This window comes from Nylanderia fulva, unplaced genomic scaffold (genome assembly GCF_048542155.1).
Source record: "Nylanderia fulva isolate GAGA-0341 unplaced genomic scaffold, ASM4854215v1 Scaffold54, whole genome shotgun sequence".
NCBI classification, from domain to species: Eukaryota; Metazoa; Arthropoda; class Insecta; order Hymenoptera; family Formicidae; genus Nylanderia; species Nylanderia fulva.
This window is the reverse complement of record NW_028190632.1, coordinates 749306-776587: the sequence shown is the minus strand read 5'-3', so window position 1 is coordinate 776587 and position 27282 is coordinate 749306. Positions and strand designations below refer to the sequence as shown.

Below are 27282 nucleotides of genomic sequence, written 5' to 3'. Positions count from 1 at the left end.
GACACCCTGTATATTGGACACGAGTTTCGTTTGTTTCAGATTCTCGAGAGTTGAAGTAGGAACATACGAGTATCATATATCGTTTGTGACTTGCCGAATGAAAGCAAGACAGAGAGCGAACGAGATGATGAGCTTAATAGCTCATAATGTTATAAATAAATAAATAAAAAATTATAACTTGACCTACTAGTTATTGAATCTTTTTTTAATAAAATGTTTCATTATTATTATCATCTAAGTCTAAGTCGTTTAATTACTTTTTAGTTTTTTAATAATTAATTTAATTTATTCTAGTCATTTTTATATGAGAAAAATAATATCACGTATACGTTTTATAATGAATTAATATATTTCGGGAACCGAATTATATATTCTTAATAATATTAAAGTGTTTAAAAATTATATTTGACTTTTAATTTTAATTATTTTTTAGCAAAGAGTTTCGAAATCTCTTACACACATAATGGGGATTTTTTTCATCCATATATTCGCAATTTAGTATATATGTTAATTATTAATTTTAATAAAATAAAAATTAAAATTAAAGGTCAAATATAATTTTTAAACACAAATATATTAAATTAATTATAAAACGTATACCCATGATAGTATTTTTCTCGTACGAAAATAATTAGAGTAAATTAAATTAATCATAAAAGATTAAAAATTAATTAAAGAATTTAAACTTATATTTTATATAATAATAATAAAACATTTTATTACGTCAAACCGTCGTGAAATAATTAAATAAAATTTGCTAGTTACGTCGAAGTCAAGTTTTCTAAGCTTATAAAACATTTTATTAAAAAACAGATTCAATAAATATAAGTACATGTTATATGTATACTTATATTTATTGAATCTGTTTTTTTTATAAAATGTTTTATTATTATCATATAAAATATAAATTATTTAATTATTTTTTTATTTTTTTATGAGTAATTTAATTTATTCTAGTTATTTTTGTACGAGAAAAATACTATCACGGGTATACGTTTTATAACAAATTAAATATATTTATGTTCAAAAATTATATTTGACCTTTAATTTTAATTTTGTATTTTATTAAAATTAATAATTAACATATATACTTAATTGCGAATTATATGGATGAACAAAATCCCTATTATGTGTGTAAGAGATTTCGGAACTCTTTGCTAAAATAATTAAAATTAAAAGTCAAATATAATTTTTGAACACTTTTATATTATTAAAAATATATAATTCGACTCTCGAAATATATTAATTCATTATAAAACGTATACGTATTAGTATTTTTCACATATTGAAATGATTAGAATAAATTAAATTAATTATTAAAAAACTAAAAATTAATTAAACGACTTAGACTTAGATGATAATAATAATGAAACATTTATTAAAAAATAATTATAATAGGTCAGGTTAATATTTTATTTATTTATTTATTTATAACATCATAAAATTCTGTCCTTTCCGAAATACGCGAACGCTACGAAAAGATAAATCTCGTACATGCCGCCGGACGAGTTCATGAGCATGAGACGCTCTTATCTTGGGAACGTATTAATAGTTACTGCATTGACCACTACTACAATATGGCGCTGAAATCAGTGAGAAATGCTGGTCTCTCCTTCATCCAGACCTTTGGCGATCTGTCTATTAATCTGTGCTACAGACATGTGATTGTCACTTTTTCCTGTCAACAAGTCAACAAGGAAATCTTTCTGCATTATCGACACCTGATAAACGCGATTTCTATTTCGACATTTTTTTATCAACATGCGCGTTGTCTCTGTCAAATGTTGTCAGATGTCGCTGCATGTACTAAAGCAGAAGTTTAAAAATTAAAGAGATGACAAATGACACATAACGTGTAACACGAAATTATTGAAGACCGATCTTACACGGGAAAATCGCTTAATAAAATAACTTCCTCAGCAACATTAGAGTAAAAAATTAAAACTGTAATCAAAAAATGGTAACACAAAAAATGCAAATTCGAAGAAAAATTTCATCACTTATTCAAAAAATACACATGTATATATAAGAATTAGAAATTTAAATTTCATGGATAAAAAATTGAAAACATGTTTTTTGCAAGAATAAAGTTGTATAATATTTTTCTTCCTAAAAAGATGCAAAAGTTTGAAATTCAAGAATTCGTTTATAGTTTTCAAAATCTTATCATTTAATAAGTATATATACATTTTTTGTCCTAAAACATAATAATATAAGGTAAAATTTTTTTAATTTTATGAATTAAAATAATGACAATTTTTGCAGAAATAAAGTAAAATTTAGAAAACCAAAGATAAAATTAGTAGATAATCTTAGTTAATGTAAAATTTATCCTGTGTAAGAGGATATTTTTGTCATCAAGTTTCCTTGTCCGCGGTTTATACGCAAATCCTGACCACATTTGCTGACCACGATGTACGTGATATGCAACATTAGTTAAATATAGTATGTACAATATTATATCTGGATTCTTGGACTTACACATAAAGCATGTATAACTTAGATAAATTATCAGCAATTTTCGTAGCAGTTAATATTAATTCTTAAAATTTTAATTCTTTCATTTTTTATTTTCATCAATTAATTTTTATACAATAATCTGTGTATATATTATTGATTTTATTTTAAATTCTTTAAAAATAGATCGTAGTAAATCTTAACTGTATAATGTCGAAAAAATTGATATATAAAAAAATTATAAACTAAAAAATATAAAAAATGTTAAAAGTTATGGAATAAATTTTACCGTTCAATCATATATGGAAACAAGAGATAATAACGATAAAGAAGATAAGATTGAAAAATGTAAATAAAAAAATTCAATTATTTTGAACTAATACCGTTTATCGAAAATATAAATTTTATAATTTGACGAAGTTAAATTAATTCTTTTTAATTCTTCAATTTTTAGCATTAAATTTCAAAGAATGTGTAGTTTTTTCTTTAATTTCTCCTATATAGTTAATTATATGCGTATAATTTATTTCTTTTTCTACTAGCTATATATAATTTTATTGTAAAAAAAAATGCAAACGACTAATTTCTGACGCGATTTGATGATTCCAGATAAGTGGTCGGAAACAGATAATATGCGGCTGATAAGAGAAAACCGACATCAGCCTACAATCGGAAGTCGTCATGTATCCAAATCAGTTTAAGTAGTCCAGAAGAAAGCTACTTATTTAGTCTACTAACAATAAGTTGAATAGGCCATGTTCTTTGCATTAGTGTAGTGTTAATATTTTGCACAGTTTATTTCTATTCGTTTTGCAATTTTACATTGTGTTACATCGTGAATTAAAGAGAGAAGAAAATAAAACAATTAGAACGAAATGGTGCTGAACAAATTTGCAACCGTATTTTTGGCGGAGGTCCTCATCTTACCGGTATGTTTGATATTTTAAATTATTTTAATCAAAGATTTAAGAAATCAGAATTTAAACACGTAGTTTATATTACACATTCATGTTTAATAATATTAAGTAAAATAATAAAATATAATATAGATAAATATACAATAATAAAATATTAAATAATATTATTAAATATAATATTAAATATTTCATAAATTAAATAAAAACATAATATTTAACGTAATATAAATAAAACTGGCGCAATCAGATAAGTAGTCGAAAAATCAATCCCGCAGATATGTAATCGAATATCTCGATTTATTCAAGATAAATTATATATAATCAATTATTCTTTTCCTAGAAAATAAAGTATAATTTTTGAACTTATCAATCAAGATTATTGTCGAGATATTGTATTGATAAAGAATAAGTAGGATTAAATTTGGTTGAATTGAAATAAAATAAAAAATAAAGCACATTTCATTCATTTCAGATTGTTCTCGAGGCTCGTTTTCATAATAGGTACGATTTTTACAGACAGTATTATGATGAGAATATTAATAACGAGCGAGTGAGATTTCCGATGAAAACCTCCGAAGAATCGAATTACGATCATAATATAAAAACAGAAACAAATTCGCGTTTGAAAGGTAATGTTAAATATTACAAAACAAAATTATTTGGAACAATTTACATTTGGCATACGATTCATTATTTACGATTTTCATAATTTAGATGCATCTGACTTTTCTTGTAATCTTTCCCTAAAACGTAATATTTTTGTTAATTTTTTTATGGCTTTCTAGATGACAAGCGTACGATCTTCGATAGTAGTTTTGTATTTCCGAATGATGGGCTGCAATTGCGAAATGACGATGATAGTTACATAGATGATATGATCGATTCATTGTCACAGGCAAATTGCGATCACAAGATGCAAACCTTTTGCGAAGATGTCCCGAATTATCCCGCAACATTTGTGCATCAAGCACTCGTGAGGAATGCCAGTTTATTGCATTATGCAAACGAGGATGTTGTTAGTAAATCGATAAAATTATGATTTATTCTTGTAATTAATTAGCAAAACTCTCGTATAAAATTAAAAAAATTTTTTTCCGCATCAATAGTTAGAAATTGCACCGCGAACAGACACCAACGAAGATCGGCTTTGTGTCTCTCTGGTAAAATTAACTTTAAATTATAATTAATTCTTAATGCTTGTTAGTTAAATTTTTTAAAAACGATATAAATTTCTAGGAACGAGTAATTCATCCAATGGCAGGCCAAAACTCAAAGAACGAATGGCGCTACATTCTTCAATCAAACCAGTCGAATTTTTATCAAGGTGTGCGAATCGAAACTTGCATGTAAGTGTTATGCAATTAAAAAAAGTTATATTCGACACTTTTTCAATACTTCTGATATATAATATATATGTATATGTAAGTATATATATATGTATATTCAACATGTCTAATATAAATAATTAGAGAATAAAATATAGCCCATTTTCCGTCAGACAAATCAGAGAGTTATGTAATGAGTATAAAATAGTTTGTCAGTAAGATGAAAGTAAGACAGAACGTTAATAAAAAATGACGTAATATATTCTATTTTCAGGGATGAAAATACTAAATGCAGGTTGATTGACGGCTTTGCTGAGGGGTACATCACAACATGCAGACAGAAATATATTTATCGCGAGTTGTCAGCTATTTCCGACGGCGGTAAGATCATCCGCGATTATTTCCGCTTTCCTGCGAGTTGTTGTTGCCACGTTGAGTTAAATACCGACGACGAAGATGTCAGAACACGAATATAATTAGCTTTAGAGAACATTTCATCCTCAAATTGCGCAAAAGATGCATATAAGATTATATAGTTAAAAAAATATTTTATAGTATGCAGATATTTTTGAGCGATTTTCTGATCATGGAAATAATTAGTTGGCTGTCGCTTAGAGTTTAATTACGGCTTACAATCGATAAGAGAATAATTGCTCTCAAAAATATTAAGAGCTTTGTAGGACATTATATGCTGAATAGGAAATTCTGATGATCTGAAAAAGAATGAAAACAATAAATCGATACAATTATGTCAAAATTATTAAAAATGTTTGCAATATTATTAATATTGTAACGTCATCTCTCTTTTACCTTCATAAAAGATTCATTGGATAAAGTAATTATGTAGCCACTAGTTATCTTTATCGGTTTCTTAGATCGTGTGATTATCAACAAAAGAGTCTTCATTAAATCAACAGGAAGCATCGGCCAATCCATCTCATAAACGGCATTGCCGATTTCAGTACTCTGCGTGTTTAAAAATTAATAGACTGCTTAAATAACGACTTCATATAAAAGTCCAAAATTAATCAAAAAAGATAATATATTTAATAGCTTAAAAATTTTTTATCACATTCGACCTTCAGTGTCACTTCGTTGCCGAACCAGCAGTACAAATAGATCTGCATAAGCATGCAACCGAGATACGACAAACTCCATGCGAACTCGAAGCTCAGTAAGCTCTTCTTCGACATTTTATAGATACTAAGACAAAGTACTGTCGAACTTATGGAAAATTGTAGGAGGATCATCAGCGTGAATACCGCATTGATGCGTTCCGCGAATCTGCCAAATTGCGATTATTCAATACTTACGTTCTTTGTTCTTCTTCTAAATAAACTCTAACAACTCCTTACCTATACACGTAGCGATGATGATGGACAAACTCGCGGACGAGTCTCTGTTCTCGCGCCTTCAAAGCCTCTTTCGAAAGTGCTGGATTTTCGAACCTCTCGTAGCAAATCCGGCAATATGCGAGCGCGATGACATAGTATGTCCAGCTGAGCACAAGTCTGAATCATAAAGCCGGAGATGAGAGTCTCGTGAGCGACGCTGGCGTTCGCACAGACTATCAGTCCAATAGTTTGGTGCAGTACAGTAGCCCAATAGATAGCAGTCGACGAGATATCGTAAGGCACCCAGTCGGAGAGCGGTAAAGTCCTGGTTTTGGCAAAGTGCCGTAATTGAGCAATCGTGGCGAAGAAGACGGCCGACTCGTTCAATATCTCGCAGTAGATAGTAATTATTCTGAAAAAAAACAAGGTCTATGAAAAATGATGGCATATTTAAATAGAGATTATTACATTTTAAAATCTACATAAGAATTGTAAGAGTTAATAAGCATTTGATATTCAAGGGTTTAGATTTGATTTATGAATCTTTAATTTTTTCATTTTTTCAGCTCTTCGAGATCTTTGTCTTGCATAAAAATATTTCAAAGATAATTACAATACATATAAATTCAAATTTTACAAAGTTAAACTTCATAATTACGCACTTGGCATTATGATCGAATTTCCGTTGGATATTCATCTCGTGATTGTCTCTGGGTACACAAATGTCCGTCAGCAGCATATCAGTGAGACCGATAATCTCGTCCCGACGTAGCACCAGGTTCAATACTTTGCAGCTGACGCCGAGCACCGACAAAAACAGCGAGAATTTTTCGATGAAGGTCTCAAGATCCTCGATCATGAAACAATCGACCAAACCGCAAAACGTAAATGAGTAGAGAAGAAAAATCATTATGACGGAATAAACATTGTATGCCCAATATTTGGTGAGGGTCAGTTTGACGGGTCGCCAATAACCGGTGTACGTCAAGAGAGCGAACGATAAGGAAAGAGTGTGCATTGTTCTCGTTTAAAAGTCTAGAGGAAATACTTCAAGGTCTATAAAAGGTCTCGATAAAAATGCCTTTTGCTAGACAATGTTCCGAAGAAGCTATTTTATTGCAGCTTTTATTTCTTCGAATCATTTTATATTATATCGCTTCCCTATTCTCTCGCACAAAGAATTACCTCGACTTATATTCTAGATAATTCATGCATAAATAAGTTTTACTAATCGTTGCAATTGAGACATCATAATACTGTAAAGACCATTTATGCTATTAGAGTCGTATATAGTTCCACCTTATCATCAGCCTTTAAAAATAAACGTTATAGCATAAATACTGTATTTCGTTGTCGCGATCGATATAGATTGATTTACGAGTCTTGAACAATAAAGAACGATATATATTTTTTTATTTTTGAATCTATACTTAAATTTCTCAAATTGATAATCAATTTTCTGTAAAAAAAAGAAAAATTAAATTTTAATTACGAGAATTGTGTACCTAGTAATGTAACAATTGTGTCGGAAATAAAAATTGAATTAATAGAAAGACCATTATTGTATGTGACGGAAGAAAATTGTAGAATAATACAGCAATAATTAGCCGCATAAAAGAAATAAGACTCATTGCGCTCAATTGTTCATTAATATACTATGATGAATGTAATGTCATTAATATGCTATGATGTAGAGTACGTGCGTCGCAGAGGACGATGCACTATATTTATTTTTTTTCTTTTATTAGTATGAGGGTTTACTTGTTCACTATTCTAGATCTTGTGCGGCATATTCCTTTCAATATTGCAATTTAATTGTATATAGTCAACTTAACTATTACGGATGAATTCCTTTCTCGTGCAAACCAAAAGGACTCTGACTAGTCGTCACTAAATAAACATTTCTTTGTCTATAAAAAGAAAACAAAGGAGGAAAGATAAGCATTGCGTATGAAAAAAAACTTTGCTTAAGTTTTTGAAGTATTTCCTTTTTTAAAACTTAAATTTTTTTACTAACGCATTACTCGGAGTGCCGTATCCCATGATGACTCGTGTGTTATTAATACATTCGCCAGAAGAAAAATGAAATAACGATGGACATTCCACGCCCATGAAGGCCGATTCATCGATCAGAGACTCGGCATAAAATCTCCAGGAACGATGATGACTGCAAAAATCTGAAATGACAACAATTCAAATGTGTATGAGGTATAATTATAATTGATGTTCAAGTTATATATTTAATTATATATTTAAATGAATATGCCTTCTTTAGTGTTGAACGTAACATTTAACGGACAGCCCGGCTGTATACGGCGACCTCCGTTTGGGAAAAAGTCCACTGTGCCTATGCTCTTAGTAATACCGTAAAATCTACTATCTGTGTGTATGATATCTACGAAACGAGCATCGGAGGATGTGAGACAAGGCTGAAGAAAATTGAAAAAAGGACCGGCAGGATCCAATCCTGTAACAAGAAGCTCTTTATTTAAGTATTTTTTCATACCGCGCACTGCTCTAATTCAATACTTAGTATTTGAATATTAAGATTTTAAAATAGCATTTTCAAATTTATGAATTTTATTTTTTTAATATATCTATTTATTTATAACTTCAAAAAAAGAATCAAATTCTTATATTTATTTTATCTAAACATTAATATATACACTATAATTTTATTATATTCATCAGATTTTTTTTAAATTCTTTATTGCAAATTTATATGAATTATCAACATGTTTCCAAATATTATTTAAAAACATCATATATTAATATTGCATTAAAATCACGATATAAAATTAAAATTAAAAAATTGATGAATTTTACCTGTAATCCGAGGAATCTGAAAACTGACGTTTCTGCCGATATAGCCAGCGACTTGGCTGCCCAAAGAATGTGCTACGATGTGTAACTTTTCCGAATCAAAGCCCGAATCTACCATCTTATTAAGAGTCTTCGCGAGAACGGTTGCAACACGAGGAGCGTTTATCACAGCTTTCATGTACGACTCGCTCACCAGTTTACCATAATCCACTCCGATGATGTTGTGGTCATTTCGTTTTAAGTAAGCTGAGAAAAGAAAAAGAAATATAATTAATAAATACAATACTTTTTAAAGTAACTATTCGCCGTTGAAATATACCTTGCAATACTGTTTGTACGCTCTCTTTTTCTAAATGTTCCGTAAAGCCATGAATATACAGTACTGTTGGCTTATTGCTGTATTTGAATACTCGATGAGATAGAAGTTTATCGGTATTCTTTAGAGAATAATCGACGTATTCATTCATAGTAGTTCTGAATAAAATAAATATTTGCATTGATATAAAAGTGAATTTTTAGAGATTTATAGCGATTTTATCTTGTATCGAAAAAGAAGAATTGATATCGTTGTAAGAATTCAATTATCTAGGATTGGAATTTAATGTCAAGACGATGAAAATATATGATAAGAATGATCGACGGTATAAATATAAATACCCAACGTAATTACGCAGAAAAATGCTCTCAAGATCTCTGTTAGATTTTCCACCTATGAAAGAGAATTTATATTTTATGTCAATTTTTTTATGTCGCATTTTATATATATATCAGTCATATTGAACTCTTTTCTTTGATGATATATGTATATTTGGAGCATTTTTTATTATGCATTTCCTCTTGTTCTTGTTTAAATTGTTCTTTATGTATAGTATTTTTCAGAAATAGGTGGTTTTGAAAATTTATATATATATATAATGGGATATAAATTTCCAAAACCACCTATTTCTGAAAAATGCTATACATAAAGAACAATTTAAACAAGAACAAGAGAAAATGCATAATAAAAAATTCTCCAAATATACATATATCATCAAAGAAAAGAGTTCAATATGACATTATTTAATACATCTAATAATAGTATTATAGTATTTTCTATATTAAATAAATTTATAAACTAAATTAAATATATTTACCAATTACAGCTACGTATATTGTAAAGATAATGACAAATTGTTGAAAACTATAGATCATCATTGCAACTCTAAGAATACGTTCTTTCGTCGAATAAAAAACTTTTGGTCTCCGAGCTTTCGATTTGTCCTGCGTACGGCAATATAAAGAGTTAAAAGTCGTTAATATATGCGTCCTTAGATTTACGAGACATCCGGTTATTCAATATCGCCCCGACAGCTTTTCTTGTGCAAGAGTAACGCGTGTGTCGAGCAGCAAAGAGATACGATTACCCTTCCTGATGGAGAGTTTAATGCGCTAAACGTACAAGGCGAAAATATCGCGTACACGTTCGAAAGAAATCGCGCGATTATAACTAAATAATTATTATAGAATGAACAGATATACACACACAAACGAAACAACACTTGTGTTAATACAGTAAATAATTAGAAATAGTCATAAAATACAATGTCGCGTCACAATAATTTTTAAGCAAATGAATTTTTAAAGTTACTCCTCATATATATATTACGACATATTGTTCTGACGAGTTCAAAAATGCAAATGTTGCAAATGTGCATGATAATAAAGTTTTTAAAACATAAATAACTCTTTAAAATATCTCGGTATATCAAGGATATACACAGAACATATACACGTGTATATGTATACATATATATGAAAGAAATATATATAGTATATAAATATATATGTATATATAAAATTTGTTATGTAAGTGTATATATAAATATATAAATTTTGTGTCTATAATATTTAGTCTGACAAGCCTGAAATAAATATACTGCTAGCAAAAAGAACTTTAATTATTCTGCAAGCAAAAATTGCTCAATTACTTATTTATCATAACATATTTTGCATATTATTGTTTAATTTGCTGCTTAACTTTTACCGAGATATTTTAAGAAGATAACTTTAAATGAGAGATTCAAAGATATTGTAAAATGTCATTATATGCATTAACAATATGTAAATCAATGTTAAAAAGGACGAGACATTAGAAAATGGTATTTTTTAGTAAATTTCTACTAATTGCTCGTAAAATAATGAGTGCGACAGAATACCATGTAAAATCTGGTAAAATTCTATAATAGTGTCTTAGTGACTAATTCAATTGTATTCATGTTAATTTATGTACTGATAAATTTATGGGAATGTCACGAATTATCAAACTGCAAGTAATTATGTGTATCTCTGATACGCGAGGAAACAAATCACGCAACTGAAATTTAGATTGAATTTTAATCGCTTTTATTTCGCACGCGTTTGTGCAAGTCGTTATTTCGAATGATATAATTTCGCTAATAAATCGGTCACATATAGGAATAGTATTCGTTAAATTCCAATTTATTTTCGTAATAATTAACTATAATTGAATTTGATAAATAGTTAAGCTTGTTTTTTGTAAATAATAAGCTAACAATTAGCTTAATTTTATTAACATATATGAAATAGGTAATTACTTTTATATTTCTTTCTATATTGAATTCTTCGTTGCCTTCAGTGTAGCTTTTATTTTTTTACTTATTGTCTAACGGTTGTAAATAATATTTTCATAATTCAGTATTTTGCAATGTAAAAAAAGTCTTGCGGTCCGTTTACTTAAAATTAACAAATATATAAACGGATCACCTTAAATGCTCAACGACGTTTGAGATCCGTGCAATGTAATATTTTTGGATTTTCGGGAGTGGATGTTTACATAGGATATTTAGATTTTTTAGATTTATAATCACGACTTCTTTTTGGATCCCCAAATTCAAGATACATTTAGGCCACGTTCCATTTGGTAATCGCAATGCTTGTAATATCATTTCATTGTTCATAAAAAAAAAACATTACAATCATCAAGTGGAATGAAGTCTTAATTGCACATTCTTAAATCCTTATAATTTCGAATATCCTTACGATCTTCGCATTTACGATGAAAAGCGTAGTAAACATCGATATACATATATATCCCGCGTATCCACTAAATATAGTTTGCAAGCGATTTATATTAATCACAATTGTAATGTATGTAATTTAATACTAGTGTGATACATTTAACCAACTGCGTTTAGCATAAAATTTTGCGTATAGTCGTATTCGATTGTTGGTATGACAGATTGAACAAACTTTAGAAATATTATGAGATACATATGCACTCCTAATTCTCCACCACCTTCCATTACAGTCTCCATGATTTTTTTCATCACCTCTGCATGCCTGTTTAAATAATGAATCGTTCAATTCATTAAGATTGAATAAATTTGGACCAACTTTTTTTTTATTCTTTCCTCCCTTTTTATATTTTACCTGCAAGGATGAACAGAAGCCATAGGAGGACCAGGTATATGCGGATGAGTTTCCATTGTAACTGTCTTTTTAGCATGGTCTTGACTAACATCTTCGTACATCTCTTCTACATTAAGTGGTTTTCGGTTCTATAGTGCAGTCAAAAGCAATAAATGATATAATAAATAGTATAATAGATCTACAAAGCAATAATTCAAAGATTTAAAAGAATTGGGAATGAAAATAAATACGCGCATTTTACCTCATTATATCCGAATAACCATAATCTAGGCGTTTGATAGTATTTATCATATGTAATGTACAAATCATAAGTGCGAGTACGAATAATTTCTCCCTCTGTAAATGAGTCTTGCTTCTCTTGACCAACTTTCTTGGTACTTTCCGTCGCCTGTGTGCTACAATAAAGTTGTTTAATTTTAGAAAAAGATTTTAGAAAACAGTTCTTTCTCTACAAATTTATCCTTTACCTTATCCTGTTCATCTAGCATTCCACTAATTTCAAAAGCATCCATATCAGCGGCATCCTCATCGTCCTCGTCTTCATCTGCATTGTCATGGGTTCGAGATGGCTCCTCCAATGTCTCCTCCAAAGACATTTCCGTTACTCTCTCATCCAGGCCAGCAACACTAGTAGCGTAATGATGAGTATCTACCCACCCACCTTCAGGATCGTCTGCTTCTATAATACATTCTTGCTCGTTGCTATATTCCATCTATGAATAAAAAGTAAATAATATTATTATATGTAAAAAAATAAATTGTACATTATACTTTCAGTCGTGACATTACTTGTTTACACCGACGTGTGCAAGGAACGTTACGAGTAAGCAGGAATTGCTTGCCCTTTGGTAAATAGGATTTTGCCCTATCTTCATCACCAGTAGCCCATTGCCATGTTGGACAATGATGCACTAAATGGTCCCCAGCTGCTACAAATTCCTCTGGTGTTAAGACACCTGTCTCTCGGAATTTGCTCTCCTTAAAATCAGACAATTTCATATAAAAAATAAAATAAAAAATATCTAATAAATTGTAGTATTTATTGATGAAAATAAAATCCCAGACAATTTCATATAAAAAATATCTAATGAATTGTAGTATTTATTGATGAGGATAAAGATAAAGATAGAAAATATATAATAAATCTCTATTAATTGCCTGGTTTTCGACAAGAAAATTATTCCGTATTTTTTGTTTGTTGTTTTTATCACTCTGACCAAAATATCTAATCGACTCCGATAAATTGCTGATATCCCGTGAGGAAAAAAATATTAAAGAAAATAAAAACATTAAGAGTTTAAAAACATCCTGAAAATTACCTTCAGCACGGGTGTCAAATATTCGGCAACGCCCAAAGCGGTGCCTTTCACCGAATTTATTACACTTTGCATTATTGACGACTACGTGTCCGTTGCGTTCGCGAGAATATTAGAGAAAGATAACCCCTACACGTGGTTGGTAGATGACGAGAGAGAAGAGAGAGAGAGAGAGAGAGAGAGAGAGAGAGAGAGAGAGAGAGAGAGAGAGAGAAGAGAGAGAAAGAGACGACGATATCGTTCAAGTTCAGAGATGTCCTGTCATTTTGGTCCGAAACGAGGATCCTTTTTCAACTGCCAAATCGTGTCACCTGCTGGTTTTTCAACTCGCCGAATCGATTTACACAGAGTTGTTGCACGCAACCTCGTCGATGTGACAGATGACCACCGGATAACCATAGTGTATAACAACATAGATGGGTAATCGATGCTCGCGAATTTATCCGCGGTGAAACAGTGTTACCAACAGTCAAAATAAATACGTCCCTTGACATTAAATAAACTAAACGAGTTGGCAGATCTTCCGTCTACTAACCCAACCTCGAAATGTCACAGACACTTCACGCGTGTCTTGTTCGATATTTTGCACGGTTAGAGAGACTGGATGACAGATGGAAAGAATTATCGGGGAAAGCCCAAAGGCCGCTCGTGGCTCTCGCTAATCAAGCCGAACAATTTCGACATGTTACGAAGTGAGTAAATGATGAATAAATTTGTCGTTTATTGACCATTTTATCGCAGATTTAATGAGAGATGACGCGATTGTTGCAGCGTCAACACAAGTGAGACGGAGAATAGTATGGATGAAGAAACGCGGGAAAGATTGATATTTAAAATCCTTATGGGCCTCGAAGATGAAATTGCGCTTCTTTCTGATATCTTGAAGCAATTTAATGACGCCAATCAAGTATATATATTTATCTATAATTTATAATATAATTAAATAAAAATAAATAGAAATAAAATTAAATAAAAATATATAATTTAATACAATAGAACATGAACTTCAAATTTAATTTTTTTAAGGATTTGAAGAATCATTTGATCAATTTGGAAAATGCCAGGAGTCAAGTATCTTTAAAGGATGAAACGATGCAAGAATTAATTAAAGGAACGGCTTATCGACCAACGCTCAATTTGCTTCTACAATGGGCCGTGGAAGGTTTCCAATTTTATCATAACATGTACATATACTTGATATTTTAGAATATAATTAGTGCTTCTTTAATCAGTTCAGTATAATTTACTAATTTTGCACGAACATTAGGTATCTTCGTATAAAGGATCGCATGAAATCGATCGATTATAAAACGGAAGAGACCATTGATAATTTAATGTCTTCCTTTGTAGAAGAACAGCGCGAGAGGAAGAATATACAAAGTAAATATATCTTTTTTGCATCCTACAGTTATTAAATATATGTTCGAGATATGATTGAAATGTATAAATAAGCAGCTGCATTTTTAATCTACTATTATAATTTTCACTCTTGTTATTACTTATACTTACTACTAATACTTATAACAATAATAGAATGAGTAGAATATATTAGTTTATTCGATCGTTAGTATAATTCCGTTTTTTGCTTAAACATTCCATTCCAATTATTTAAATATAACATGCAGAAAGTCTTAATAAAGATTGTATATGTTTCAGAGATACTTGCTTTTACGAAATTCCTAGCTAAGGAGACTCTTCGTTAAGAAAACAAAAATATATGAATAAAACTGTAGAGAAGCATAAAAAGTTAAAGAAGAATATTTTACATTCTTATGGTGTTTATGATACATACTTTGTATAGGATTATTTTTATAATAAATATTTTTTTACAAAAAACAAGCCCATTAATTATTCCATATATAGAAGATAATGAAAATTTATATTACTGAATATTTTAATTTTTCTTAAATTAAAATCACACACACAATTATCAATACATTATTATCCTAAAACATTCTCTTTTCGTTGCAATTTATTGCATCTCTATGTAAGAGTATAATTTTTTTTATATATTTTACAAAGTTTTTTGATAAAATCCTTTAAATTCCAAGATAACGTTAAATCATAATCTACCGTTCGTTTTCTTTTTTCTTTCGAAAAGCAAAAGGACTCGCACGTGATTTCGCAAGAGAATCGAGTTGCCGAAAGAGAGGAGTTTGGGGCGCCGGCGCCAGCTATTGATTCTCTTGAAATACCGTGATTTCAAAAGTTACTATCACCAGCACCTAACACTGGGGTGTCACCAGTGGCGAACCGCTCTTCGACCGCGGACAAGGTCCTCGCGCGTTTCCTCCTTTGGTCCCGGCAGGTCGGTAAGGATTTCGCTACATCGGTTTCTGTTCGCGGCTGAAGCGCGATGAACGACCGCATCTTTTCGGGCATCTCTCCCCTTCGTCGACGGACACTTTCTAGAGCTGTCGCACTTAAATCAAGGAATCCGGGCTTTCTGTGTCAATCGCAAATTCCGTACAATGAAGTGAAATACTCTCGTACGCGCTAGGGCGTACATATATATTCGTTCGATTAAAACGGACAGCTTTTTTCATATCCATCGAAGCTCTATGTATTTATTTTAATTAAAAAAATGAATCTTCTCTCTCGCACGATCGCGTATAAAATTTCATGAGATTCGCATCCGTATCCCCCAGCGAGAACCCGTGCATCTACGTCAAAGTAAAAATCAATTTCCAGTTAAGTTTTCAATCGATTTTTTTTTATATACATATGTAAAGAGATATGTACATAAATTTTTCTTTACTGTAAAAAGGACACGTGTATACCTAGAAAATATATCATTATGAAAGTGTAATGGACACCTGTGTGAGATAATATATACTTAAATATATATATATATATATATATATATATATATATATATATATATATACATGCACACACATATACATACGAGTATATGTATCGAATCTCAGAAGCTGTCGCATGTACATATGACGTAAACAGTTGTGTGCGTAATAAGTGAATAATAAAAAATGAAAACGATCAATTCAACAATGAGCTAAGCGAATTTTTCGGGGAGAGAGAGCGTAATAATTAAATTTAATATAAATTTTTCATATTAACATATGTTTATATATATATTATAGATTAAATAATAGATATGAATTACGTTATATTAATTTAATATTAACTTTTTCAAAATATTTCATCTCACAATATCTTTTATTTTTGAAAACGATTACAAGTGTTTCATTGTGCAATTTATCAACCATTTTGCTTCGCGTGCTTTTGTGCCTTATACTTCATCTTCATATATTTAATCATTCTAATCTTTTAAATTCTTTTTCCAGGATGGAGCATCTAAATCTTTTTGTCTGATCAGAAAGAACCGGATTTGAAAAGGATTAAAACGAAAACGGAAAAGATATGGCGAATACGGCTCATCTCGTCCGCCGGCAAAGCTCCCGCGATCTCAAGCCTCAAAAAAGCATCGATAAGCTCGAAATGAAAGAGATGCGTGGTAGATTAATGGTGGAAAATCGAAAGAACGTCGCCACTGCCAATTACGGGGCCACCAATGCGGCCTTCGAAGATACCAGTCCTAACAAGGTACCTCAGCCTATTTCATTCACTTTTACAGGACACCATGAATTTGGTCTTTGTTCCTTGTCCTGTTAACGTTATCTTGGAATTTAAAATCATAAAACTGGAAAATATATATATATATATATATATATAATAAAAACCATACTGTTATATAATTACAATAAATTGGAACAAGAAAAGTTTTAGGATAATAATGTATTGACAATTGTGTGATTTTAATAGAGCAAAACAGGAAACGGTCCAGGCCCCGGCAACAACGAAGGCAAAGCGATTTTTCGGCCGGAAGCGGGTGAAGACGAGCGTGAAAATTGGGATAGCAAACTCACATTTCTCCTGGCGACCGTAGGATATGCAGTGGGCCTTGGAAACGTATGGCGGTTTCCTTATCTGGCCCAGAAGAACGGCGGAGGTACGTTGAAACTTCTCTTAAGTTTATTTAGATGCTCTCTAGTGCAATTGTAAGCATGCTTTCTAATGTCCACCAGGTGCTTTTCTAATTCCTTATTTCGTGATGCTGGCCATTGAGGGTATTCCTATATTTTATCTGGAATTGGCAATCGGCCAAAGATTAAGAAAAGGTGCCATTGGCGTGTGGAATCAGGTGAATAGAGAAAAAAATCGATAACTTACCAATCATACCAAAAGTCGAAATTTTTGATGATGAAATTTTCTATCGAATGTTTCGAAAAGGTATCCCCGTATATGGGCGGTATTGGAATCAGTAGCGCCGTAGTCTCCTTTAACGTGGCCCTTTACTACAACACCATTATCGCCTGGTGCCTCTTCTACTTCGTTCAGGTAAGAAAGTCTATAATTGACGTTTTATTTCATCGCATTCATCTGTAACATTAAAATAAAAATTTTAAAATCTGTGTCTAAAGAGTTTCCAGTCGCAGTTACCTTGGGCAGAATGTCCTAATAGATACTTTCAAAATAATGGATCTTACGCACCTGAACCCGAGTGTTTGGTAACGTTAAAATTTATGGAATGATGCAATATAAATTATCTTATTGTTCGCGCATTAAGTTTGCCATCGTAAATGGAGAATTGATCAATAGGCGAGCAGCCCGACGCAGTATTTCTGGTATCGAACCACCCTGATGATATCCAAGGATATCAATACGCCGGAAGTGTTCAATTGGAAAATCGCTTTGGCGCTTGTCATTGCCTGGATCCTCGTCTACATGTGTATGATTAAGGGTATCGCATCCTCGGGCAAGGTATTTAAATGTCATCATATTAATTTCACATACATCCTCTTCGTCAAATTAATTATTCTGCCTCTCTCAGGTTGTGTACGTAACTGCTACGTTTCCGTACATCGTTCTAATCATTTTCTTCTTCCGGGGCGTAACACTGACGGGTATGTCGGACGGTCTGCGGCATCTCTTCACGCCAAAGGTACATTGCATACAATCTTCAATCGCACTTATTTTATATAACAGTCAATTTATTTCTCTATTCCAGTGGTACACGTTGACCGACCCGGTAGTCTGGTTAGAAGCTGGAACCCAAATCTTCTTCTCCTTAGGTCTAGCTTTCGGTGGTCTTATAGCGTTTTCTTCGTACAATCCGGTGAACAATAATTGTTATCGCGATGCAATCATGGTCAGTTTGACGAATTGCTTCACTTCTATGTTCGCGGGAATCGTCGTCTTTTCGATTATAGGTACTATTATAGGCAAACTTTTCCTCCAATATTTTCTTCTTTTTAATCTATAATATTTTTTAATATAATCATGAATTTCAACAGGATTCAAGGCCACCATGGTTTATGAGCAATGTTTAGCGGAAAGAAATAGCACGTTAATAAATATATTCGGCCAAGCCGAGAAGATACCCGAGGATATTCCGATCAGCGGCACCCTGTTGAACATCACGAACGGCAACGGATCACTGGGCAACTTGATAATGCCAGAACTACCCGAGTGCGATCTAGAAAAAGAGTTAGATAATGTAAGTTGTGAACTTTTTGGTGTCTATATTGTCGCGTAAATTACATATAACGATAATTATAATTACAGTCGGCAGCAGGCACAGGTTTGGCTTTCATCATTTTCACCGAAGCGATCAATCAGTTTCCCGGCGCTCAATTCTGGTCAGTATTATTCTTTTTGATGTTGTTCACACTAGGAATCGATTCTCAATTTGGTACTCTGGAGGGTGTCGTCACCAGTATCGTTGATATGAAGCTCTTCCCAAATTTAAGAAAAGAAATTCTGACAGGTAATTTGAATTTCAGCGATAAATAAGAAGAAATTCTAATTTGAAAAAATAAGTTACGGATAAGAATAAACTCGATTTCGTACGCAGGTGCAATTTGTTTGGTGTGCTGCACGATCTCGATGGCCTTCGCTCATGGAGCTGGTAGTTATGTCTTCGTGCTGTTCGACAGCTTTAGCGGAAACTTTCCGTTGCTTATAATTGCTTTCTTCGAATGTATAGGAGTGTCGTATGTCTACGGTTTGAAGAGGTAAGTGTAGAAACATTCTTGAGCCTTCAAGATTTCAGATTAGAGATGTATGTATTGCGATGCGATGCGTTGCGATAATTTCAGATTTGCCGACGATATCGAACTGATGACCGGCAATCGGCCGGGTCTCTATTGGTTGATATGTTGGAAGTATCTCAGTCCACTGGCGATGCTGAGCATCCTGATCGCGTCCTTCGTCGAGATATTTTTTGAAGGAAGCGGCTATCCGGCCTGGGTGTCGAGTAAAGGCGTCACAGAGAGACATGAGTGGCCTGTCTGGGCTCTAGTTCTCATCGCCATTCTTATTCTCACCTCCGTCTTGTGGATACCCGCAGTCGCTATATGCAGGTTGGCATTGATCTCAATTATGAAATTAGTTATGAAAAAATCATGTATCTTGTTTTATGCGCATCTGACAAATCCTTGATTATTTTTTTCCAGATATTATGGAATCCTCATCATCGATGACAACGAAAAGGCCTGGTTTCCTGCAGCGGATCTAAAAGAATTTCATGGAATTGTCCCGCACGAAGTAACGGCAGGCCGAGACGCTGCTGTTTTGCATCAGGAGTGACGGTTCGGAAGGACTATGCTGTCCTACGGGCGGTCCGGGTAGCGACGATGAGGATGAGGATCTTACCTAGGATCGATCTTTGATCGCGACGCGCGTTTCCGTGGATGATCTCGCTTCGAGAAACGCTTTACTTTATTCTGTGACGACCATCTTCGACTGCTTGCTGCTTGAGCAAAAGTGGCTGCAATCCATTTTTGGTGAACCTGGTCGAATTGTAGTCAGCGCATCCGCGTGGTAGGATCTTGTCTATTGTGTCAATTAACATAAAAGCTTCGGCGGTAGGAATTGTTTCTTCATAATATAAAGACGGAGATATATTCGAGTAGAAAAAATATTTTCTTTCAATCAAAAGTTCTTAGATGTCAAATTTAACACTTATTAGATGTCAAATTCAACTTTCCTTTCATAGTATTTTAAAATCTGTAATTAAATCTTTAATAAATCTGTAAAGGATAAGCTTTTTCTGGAATCTAAATATCCGATAACATTGATGTAAGTGGAAATTTCTTTGAGAACATTCTTGAATGTATTTCCGTCTGAAAGATGTAACCGTTTACAATTTTGTTCGAATTTAAGTGACATTATAACAATGCGAAATAGCTTTCGAAACTTCGCAGATAATGAAGAATATTAAACAACAATCTATATATACGTTTTCGAGCAAACGACACAATCGCGCATCGTGTGGACGGAAACGATAGGTGATCTTTCCGTGCGAAAAATTACCTGTTATACAAGTTAACAATGAAACATTTACTCTTTAGCGATTGCGAATAACATCAGATTTAAGATTAGCGGTAGGAGCCGTCCAGTGGACTTGGGTGACTGTACCCGAAACATTATTCTAGGTAGATAGTCTTGGATCAAAGTATTTGGGTCCTTAGATCTATGGATATTTGAAGATTCGAAAATACTTTGAGAATCGATGGATCTAAAGATTTAATGATATCAAGCACTTAAAGATTCAGGAACAACACAAATAAAAAAAGTATCCATCAAGTATTTAAAAACAAACAAGGATCTGTAGAGATCTAAAAATTCACAGGTATATAAAATTAATTGTTCGAGAAAATGAGATCCTCCCAAAGATCTAAGGATCCAGGAATCCACGGTTGATTATACGGATTAATGACGTGACAATAATGAATTTAGCATAAAAAGACTAAAATTAAAAATGACAATAAAATAATTGGACTAAATTATGCTTGACAATAACATTAACGTTGCGCAGCATGCGGTGTGCATTTCAAGATGCCTGGATAACGAAAAGGCAATTTGACCCGATGAAACTGGTTTCGTCGGGCGAGGAGAAATAATCATCATCCAGGCCACGTAGGTTAAACAATTAACGATTAGTTCCACGTAGGTCAATTATTATTTTGATTTTAACTCTGTTATGCATCAAAGTCGACCTGTGACAAAGTATATTATGAAAAAATAGATTATATATATGTAATATATACACTTATAGTGTATATATATATAAAAGTAAACTATTATATTTCAATGAAAGAAGCCAGGACTAGGTCGAATTTGAATATTCCATGGAACTTCCTGTTCGCACTCCTTTGCGAAAATACTCAAATGGCCTGATATCTTCTAGTGATATTTTAAACTCTTAACTCTTTGCACTTTGAATAATTTTCCATGTTAAACTAATAAATAAATAAACAATCATTATATTCATTTATAAAGCAAGCATTATTATAATTTCACGGTTAAATTTCTTGTAACAATGACAATATAAATTTTAATTTCTCATATTTTACTGAATGTTTAGATAATTAATGAGATTTTATAACTTCATGTTGAAATAAAACATTCTAGTGCAGAGAGTTAATGAATTAATGACTAATCGGTTGTGGAGTATTCGCCTAAAACGTACAAATGTAATGTGGACAATAAGTATAGTAGAATTTCGTTTTCTCGAGTTATCTATTAGTAAGCCTAAGCAGAGAAAAATAATTGCATTAGCAATCGTTAAGCAAGCGACTAATTAAATTAAATAATAGGAATCATCAATTAAATAATGACGGAAATTGTCATTAGTTAATTAATGATAAGAGACAAACCATATCTTAATATCATATCATTTGTTATAATGTATGTACTAGTTTTCTATCTCGCATATTCACTCGATCTCTATTGGCAAAAGAAAAAACTCTCTTTTAGGAGTCAAAATGCATTTTATATCTTAATTCGGAATTATCTTTCTTTTAACTGTCTTTTAATGAATACTCTCCTCTCTGTATGGTTTTGCAATTAACAATTGATAATCTTTTAACAAATATCTCTAAAATTTTGAAACATAATTGACAATTTTTAAAATTTACTCCAATTGGAATAAAGATGAATTAAAAGGAAACCAAAAATATTAAAAGGAGAGACGTTACAGTGAGTCATTTTCAGATGACTGCTGCAGTTATCATTGGGATTATAGAGAGAAAATAATCTATCTTATCGGACTTTTGTTAACCATAATATATATATTGTCGATGTAGCTTGCGCAATAACTCAAAACAATACACCGACGGCGGACGGTAATAATTGTTATTATTACATACGATTGCGACGATTGCGATACATATATACAATAATATTGCGTATACGTAAAACTGTACATATATATATATATACATATATAAATATATTGTTGTCAGTTGAATGTTAAAATAAATACCTTGAGTGGATTTAGATTGCTCTTCACTGTTGATACTTCATGCAGAATCAGAACTCTATTTTTTTTTTAAATAAACGATAATACAGTATAAACAAGAAAGCAATAAAAACACGCGCGCACACAATTCTAGTAGTAAAAAATAAATAATTTTTTATGTAGGATAAATCAAGAATTAGATATGAAACGCTTATTTTGTTTTTAGTGTCATTAAAAATTGAATAAAAAATTTTCAGTTTTTAACTCTGCAATTTCAGTTTCAAATTTTTTTCAAAAAGCTTTAAAAAAAACTTATAACAAAATTTTTATTTTATAAATCAAATTTACCGATTATAAAGTAAATAAAAATATATGCAACTAATTTTAATTATATGGTACTCTCACAGAATTATCCTGTATAAGATCTTTGTTTTAATTAGTTATTTACTAGTATATTTGTGTGTCGAATAATAATAGCTTTCACGTTTCTTTTTATATGGCAATTTCAGAAAAATATTTAACAATAACAAGATACAGCATTTTCTCGTCACAAAATTGTTATTTAAAGTTCTCAAAATCTGCTATCTTTCCAGGATTTGTTCCCTTTTTAAGAACTATTCATAAATCTTGTAAAGCATTATCTGGATAAGAAATAATGATAAAAAAATAAAATCAAATAAGATAAGCTATTCTGCAACTGATGTTATTATTTTGTACATATAACATTTCATTGGTAAAAATAAAAACTTATAGCAAAAAATTTTTTTCTAAGTAAAACAGAAAAAAATATTACCTTGTTCTAATAATAAATAAATTCCTGAATAAATTGCTAATCTTCTAATAAAAAGATGGAGAACGATTTTCAGAAGCAAAGCCGCTATCTTCTAACAAAGCAAACTATTTTTTGTAACGAGAAAACAATGTACTTAATCTATATATATATATACTCTACTACTTTATATTCTCTTAAGATTTTTTTTCTTTAGATATTCATCTATAAATTTCTTTATCAAATATTGAATTCTTTTCTTCCATTGCCATCCTCTTAACTTAAATCTATGGCAGTAAACTATATATTGACATCAGTAATGCAAGGCCCATTCGTTTTCCTGCAGGAAGGTGTCGACAACTTCCTTCATCGCCAAGTTTGGAATTAATTGATCTTGCGTAAGACGCACACGCGTGACTGGATCGAAATGACCTACCCGTTGAAGATGCTCCTCAATATCCTTTCGTTCATATGTGATTCCACTAGGTGTAATTACTGGTTCTTGCAAGATCTCGAAGCTGATTTTACCACATAAGTAATCAGGTACTTCTCTTTTCTGCAACAATTTATTTGTATGTAGCATAAAATATCATAAAAATTAATTCGAATATTTGTTGTAAAAGCAACAGAAATTGAATAGAAACAAACCCTTCTCCTCTCATCGACCTTGGCAAAAAGATCATTGAGTCGTGATATGCAAGTGTCTCTTTTTTCCTCAATCTCTTCTTTTCTCCTGGCAAGTTCAGTTGAACTTGCTTCAGTGTCAGAATCCTTTGTCGCCTCCTGTTCTTGTAGAGCTGTTAAATTACGCTTTGTATCATCTACAATCAGCTGACTCAAATAAGTCTGGAGTTCGATGTCTTGGGCAATCCTCTGTTCTTCCCTCACTTGAAAACGACGTTTACGTGCCTGTCGTAGAACACTGGTGATGTCATCACCATAATTCAGCTTTTGCTCCTTTGCCAAGTCGACAGCTACATTGTTTCAGATATTTACAATTTTGTACTATAAATTTATTCTTTCTTACCCTTGTAAAGAAAAAAAGTGTCTGCTTTGTTATGTACCTCTCTGCAAATGCTTTACAGCTTCATCAAAGAGTTCCAGTTCCAGCAGAGCAAGGCCTAGGAAAAAGTGACCTTTCATCAAACAAGGATCTATATCTAAAGCCCGTCTGCAATCCTTGCACACGGATTCCCATTGTTTTAATTTCAAGTGACACAGTGCTCGATTTGTGAAATACAATGCTTGATCTGGATTCTTTATCTGCAAGAAAAATAAAGAAAAACGATTACTTTGTTGTAAAAATATCCTTTTTTTTACTCAAAGATATGACAAATTCACATATTAGAATATATGATTAGATTTCGAAATCTCCCTCATTTCTGTTGAATTTTAGTACAAACTTCGGACGCTAGGAGCAGCATTAAACTGCCATTTGACAAACATTACATGTGATACATGATTCAAAACAAAAAATACTTGCTGCGTATATAACTAGTAAACAACCGAGTAAACGCAATGATTTAAAATGTTAATTTAGAATTGCAGCAATATTTAGTCCCAAATGTCACTCACAATCGCCTTCGTATAGCAATTCGCTGCGTCCTCGTACTTGTGCAGGTCGAAGAGACGATTCCCCTGTTCCTTCAGCTCCTTGTCGGACAGATTCGCCGTCGAATACATCTTACTCATGATGGCGGCTGATGATCACGTCGCACTGCATGCACGATCGAATCAATTATTCGTGACGAAAGTTGTCAAAATGATCGAGAAACCGAGTGCGACAGCCTCTGTCTAACCTCTAAACGAACGCTTCCAAATTTTCCACATACTTCATCTTTGTTTCAACAGTCATCGACTTTGATCGACTCGACGCGAGTCTAGACGGGAATGCTCGCTGTTACAGCGCCATCTGGTGGAAGATCGACGAACCATGGTTGCGAATTTTAGAACATACACGTACCTTTCTACGTGTAATTTTATACACTTTGCTACAGATCTTTGCGCGCGAAACATCGTCAAGTAATACCTCGGCAAACGCAAGGTGCAAGATATTAATTCATAGGGTTTATTTATTGTGTTTGTAGAGTGTGCGTGAATTTTGGCGAAGTAGGCGATACCTGAGTGAGTAAATAAATATTTTACTGCATATGATTGCTGCATATATTGCGCGATCATTTATTTCTCATGCATTATTGCGAGATTGAAAAAAAAGTTTATATTATATATTCACTTAACCGCAAATTTTTCGAGAAAAATAAAAAATCTTACATCCTTGTTATACATATGCATAAATTGTTGTAGATTGTTTATTTAATCATTCTATACATGAATTTTGGCGAAACAGATGTCTGGTGAGTAAATAAATATTTTACTACATTTGATTGCTACATATTGCGTGATCATTTATTTCTCATGCGTTAAATGAAACCGAAAAGTTTATATATTCATTTGTACTTGATCAAATATTTCGAGGGAAATAAAAACTTAATACCTCGCGGTTTTTTTTTCATCGAGTCATCAACTTCGATCGATTCAACGCGTTTTTTTGTATTAAAAAAAAATTTTATTCCGTCAAAAAGAATAAAACATTGGAACGGGAATATAATTTCAGCGCCATCTCGAGAAAGATTGACAAACTTGGATGCACATAAATTTAGAAACAGGTGCTTTAGATCTTTTGCGCGCGAAACGTCGTCAAGTAATATCTCGGCAAGCGCACGGTGCAAGACATTAATTCATAGTATTTATTTATTGTGTTTATACATTGTGCATGAATTTTGGCAAAATAGGCGATGCCTGGTAAGTAAGGAAATGTTTTACCGCGTATAATTATTGCGTGAGCATTTATTTTCACGCGTTATGTGAGACTGGAAAGTTCATATTATATTCACTTAACCGCAAATTTTTCGAGGGAAATAAAAAACCTTATATCCTTGTTATATATATGCAAATCATTATAGATTGATTACTTAATCATTGCGCATGAATTTTGGCGAAATAATTGTTTGTTGTAAATAAATATTATACTGCATATGAGATTGCTGCATATATTGCGCGATCATTTATTTCTCATGCATTATATGAGGTTGAAAAGTTTATTTATACTTGATCAAAAATATTTCGAGGGAAATAAAAAATCCGATATCCTTGTTATATATATTGTTTCGAGTCATCAACTTCAATCAATTCGACGAGTTTATTTTTTTTTTAATTCGGTCAAAAAGAGTAAGGCATTAGGAGACGGTAAAGCAATTTCAACGCCATCTGGAGAAAGATTGACAAACCCGGATGCACAATTTATCAACACAGTTGCCGAAACTTTTTTACCACACATTCTAATTCGAAATTAGTACATACCTTTCTAAGTGTAATTTCATACACTTTGGTTCAGATCTTTTGCGCGCGAAACATCGTCAAGTAATATTTCGGCAGACGCAAGGTACAAGACATTCATACATAGTATTTATTTATTGTGTTTATACATTGTGCATGAATTTTGGCAAAATAGGCGATGCCTGCGGTGAGTAAGGAAATATTTTACCACGTACAATTATTGCGCGAGCATTTATTTTTCACGCATCATGTGAGATTGAAAAGTTCATATCATATTCACTTAACCGCAAATATTTCGAGGGAAATAA

General features: G+C 32.0%; 6 protein-coding genes and 1 pseudogene across 9 annotated transcripts; 3 read left to right on the top strand and 4 right to left on the bottom strand.

Moving 5' to 3' along the window:
- Positions 1 to 3107: 3107 nt before the first annotated feature.
- Positions 3108 to 6057, top strand: LOC114942687 (uncharacterized). 2 transcript variants are annotated; one of them, XM_029318106.2, is made up of 6 exons: positions 3108 to 3386; positions 3847 to 4003; positions 4160 to 4389; positions 4481 to 4534; positions 4611 to 4720; positions 4974 to 6057. In XM_029318106.2, the coding sequence occupies exons 1-6, from the start codon at positions 3333 to 3335 to the stop codon at positions 5173 to 5175; spliced, it is 807 nt and encodes a 268-aa protein (XP_029173939.2). In that variant the 5' UTR covers positions 3108 to 3332; the 3' UTR covers positions 5176 to 6057. The 2 variants fall into 2 exon arrangements, with proteins under 2 accessions (XP_029173939.2, XP_085343469.1); XM_085487343.1 differs by having other exon boundaries at positions 3332 to 3386; positions 3891 to 4003.
- LOC114942685 (4-vinylanisole receptor-like) lies at positions 3231 to 7051 on the bottom strand (annotated as a pseudogene). Its single transcript, XR_014925766.1, has 5 exons — positions 6696 to 7051; positions 6055 to 6445; positions 5779 to 5983; positions 5510 to 5665; positions 3231 to 5412 (listed from the first exon to the last, which is right to left on the bottom strand). The product of XR_014925766.1 is annotated as a 4-vinylanisole receptor-like (transcript).
- Positions 7052 to 7865: 814 nt separating this feature from the next.
- On the bottom strand, positions 7866 to 10611 carry LOC114942686 (phospholipase A1 member A-like). Its single transcript, XM_029318105.2, has 7 exons — positions 9990 to 10611; positions 9514 to 9565; positions 9176 to 9330; positions 8860 to 9102; positions 8300 to 8500; positions 8051 to 8210; positions 7866 to 7943 (listed from the first exon to the last, which is right to left on the bottom strand). Exons 1-7 carry the CDS (start codon positions 10048 to 10050, stop codon positions 7871 to 7873), a joined length of 945 nt encoding a protein of 314 aa, XP_029173938.2. The 5' UTR covers positions 10051 to 10611; the 3' UTR covers positions 7866 to 7870.
- A 707-nt stretch (positions 10612 to 11318) lies between these two features.
- Positions 11319 to 14011, bottom strand: Atg3 (Autophagy-related protein 3). 2 transcript variants are annotated; one of them, XM_085487368.1, is made up of 6 exons: positions 13605 to 14011; positions 13075 to 13263; positions 12724 to 12998; positions 12527 to 12662; positions 12286 to 12413; positions 11319 to 12195 (listed from the first exon to the last, which is right to left on the bottom strand). In XM_085487368.1, exons 1-6 carry the CDS (start codon positions 13674 to 13676, stop codon positions 12033 to 12035), a joined length of 963 nt encoding a protein of 320 aa, XP_085343494.1. In that variant the 5' UTR covers positions 13677 to 14011; the 3' UTR covers positions 11319 to 12032. The 2 variants fall into 2 exon arrangements, with proteins under 2 accessions (XP_085343494.1, XP_085343492.1); XM_085487366.1 differs by having other exon boundaries at positions 12527 to 12673; positions 12753 to 12998.
- Positions 14012 to 14111: 100 nt separating this feature from the next.
- Positions 14112 to 15378, top strand: LOC114942689 (uncharacterized). Its single transcript, XM_029318108.2, has 5 exons — positions 14112 to 14293; positions 14373 to 14508; positions 14628 to 14785; positions 14869 to 14981; positions 15258 to 15378. The coding sequence occupies exons 1-5, from the start codon at positions 14148 to 14150 to the stop codon at positions 15302 to 15304; spliced, it is 600 nt and encodes a 199-aa protein (XP_029173941.1). The 5' UTR covers positions 14112 to 14147; the 3' UTR covers positions 15305 to 15378.
- Positions 15379 to 15829: 451 nt separating this feature from the next.
- LOC146721159 (sodium-dependent neutral amino acid transporter B(0)AT3) lies at positions 15830 to 22903 on the top strand. Its single transcript, XM_085487365.1, is given in 15 exon segments — positions 15830 to 15913; positions 16910 to 17168; positions 17388 to 17574; positions 17651 to 17766; positions 17856 to 17963; positions 18047 to 18133; positions 18225 to 18386; positions 18457 to 18567; positions 18634 to 18835; positions 18920 to 19122; positions 19191 to 19392; positions 19480 to 19639; positions 19724 to 19987; positions 20081 to 20180; positions 20182 to 22903. Coding segments are annotated over 14 exon segments (2187 nt in total). The 5' UTR covers positions 15830 to 15913; positions 16910 to 16985; the 3' UTR covers positions 20284 to 22903.
- STUB1 (STIP1 homology and U-box containing protein 1) lies at positions 19857 to 25516 on the bottom strand. Its single transcript, XM_029318109.2, has 4 exons — positions 25214 to 25516; positions 24703 to 24901; positions 24287 to 24612; positions 19857 to 24194 (listed from the first exon to the last, which is right to left on the bottom strand). The coding sequence occupies exons 1-4, from the start codon at positions 25328 to 25330 to the stop codon at positions 23952 to 23954; spliced, it is 885 nt and encodes a 294-aa protein (XP_029173942.1). The 5' UTR covers positions 25331 to 25516; the 3' UTR covers positions 19857 to 23951.
- Positions 25517 to 27282: the final 1766 nt, after the last annotated feature.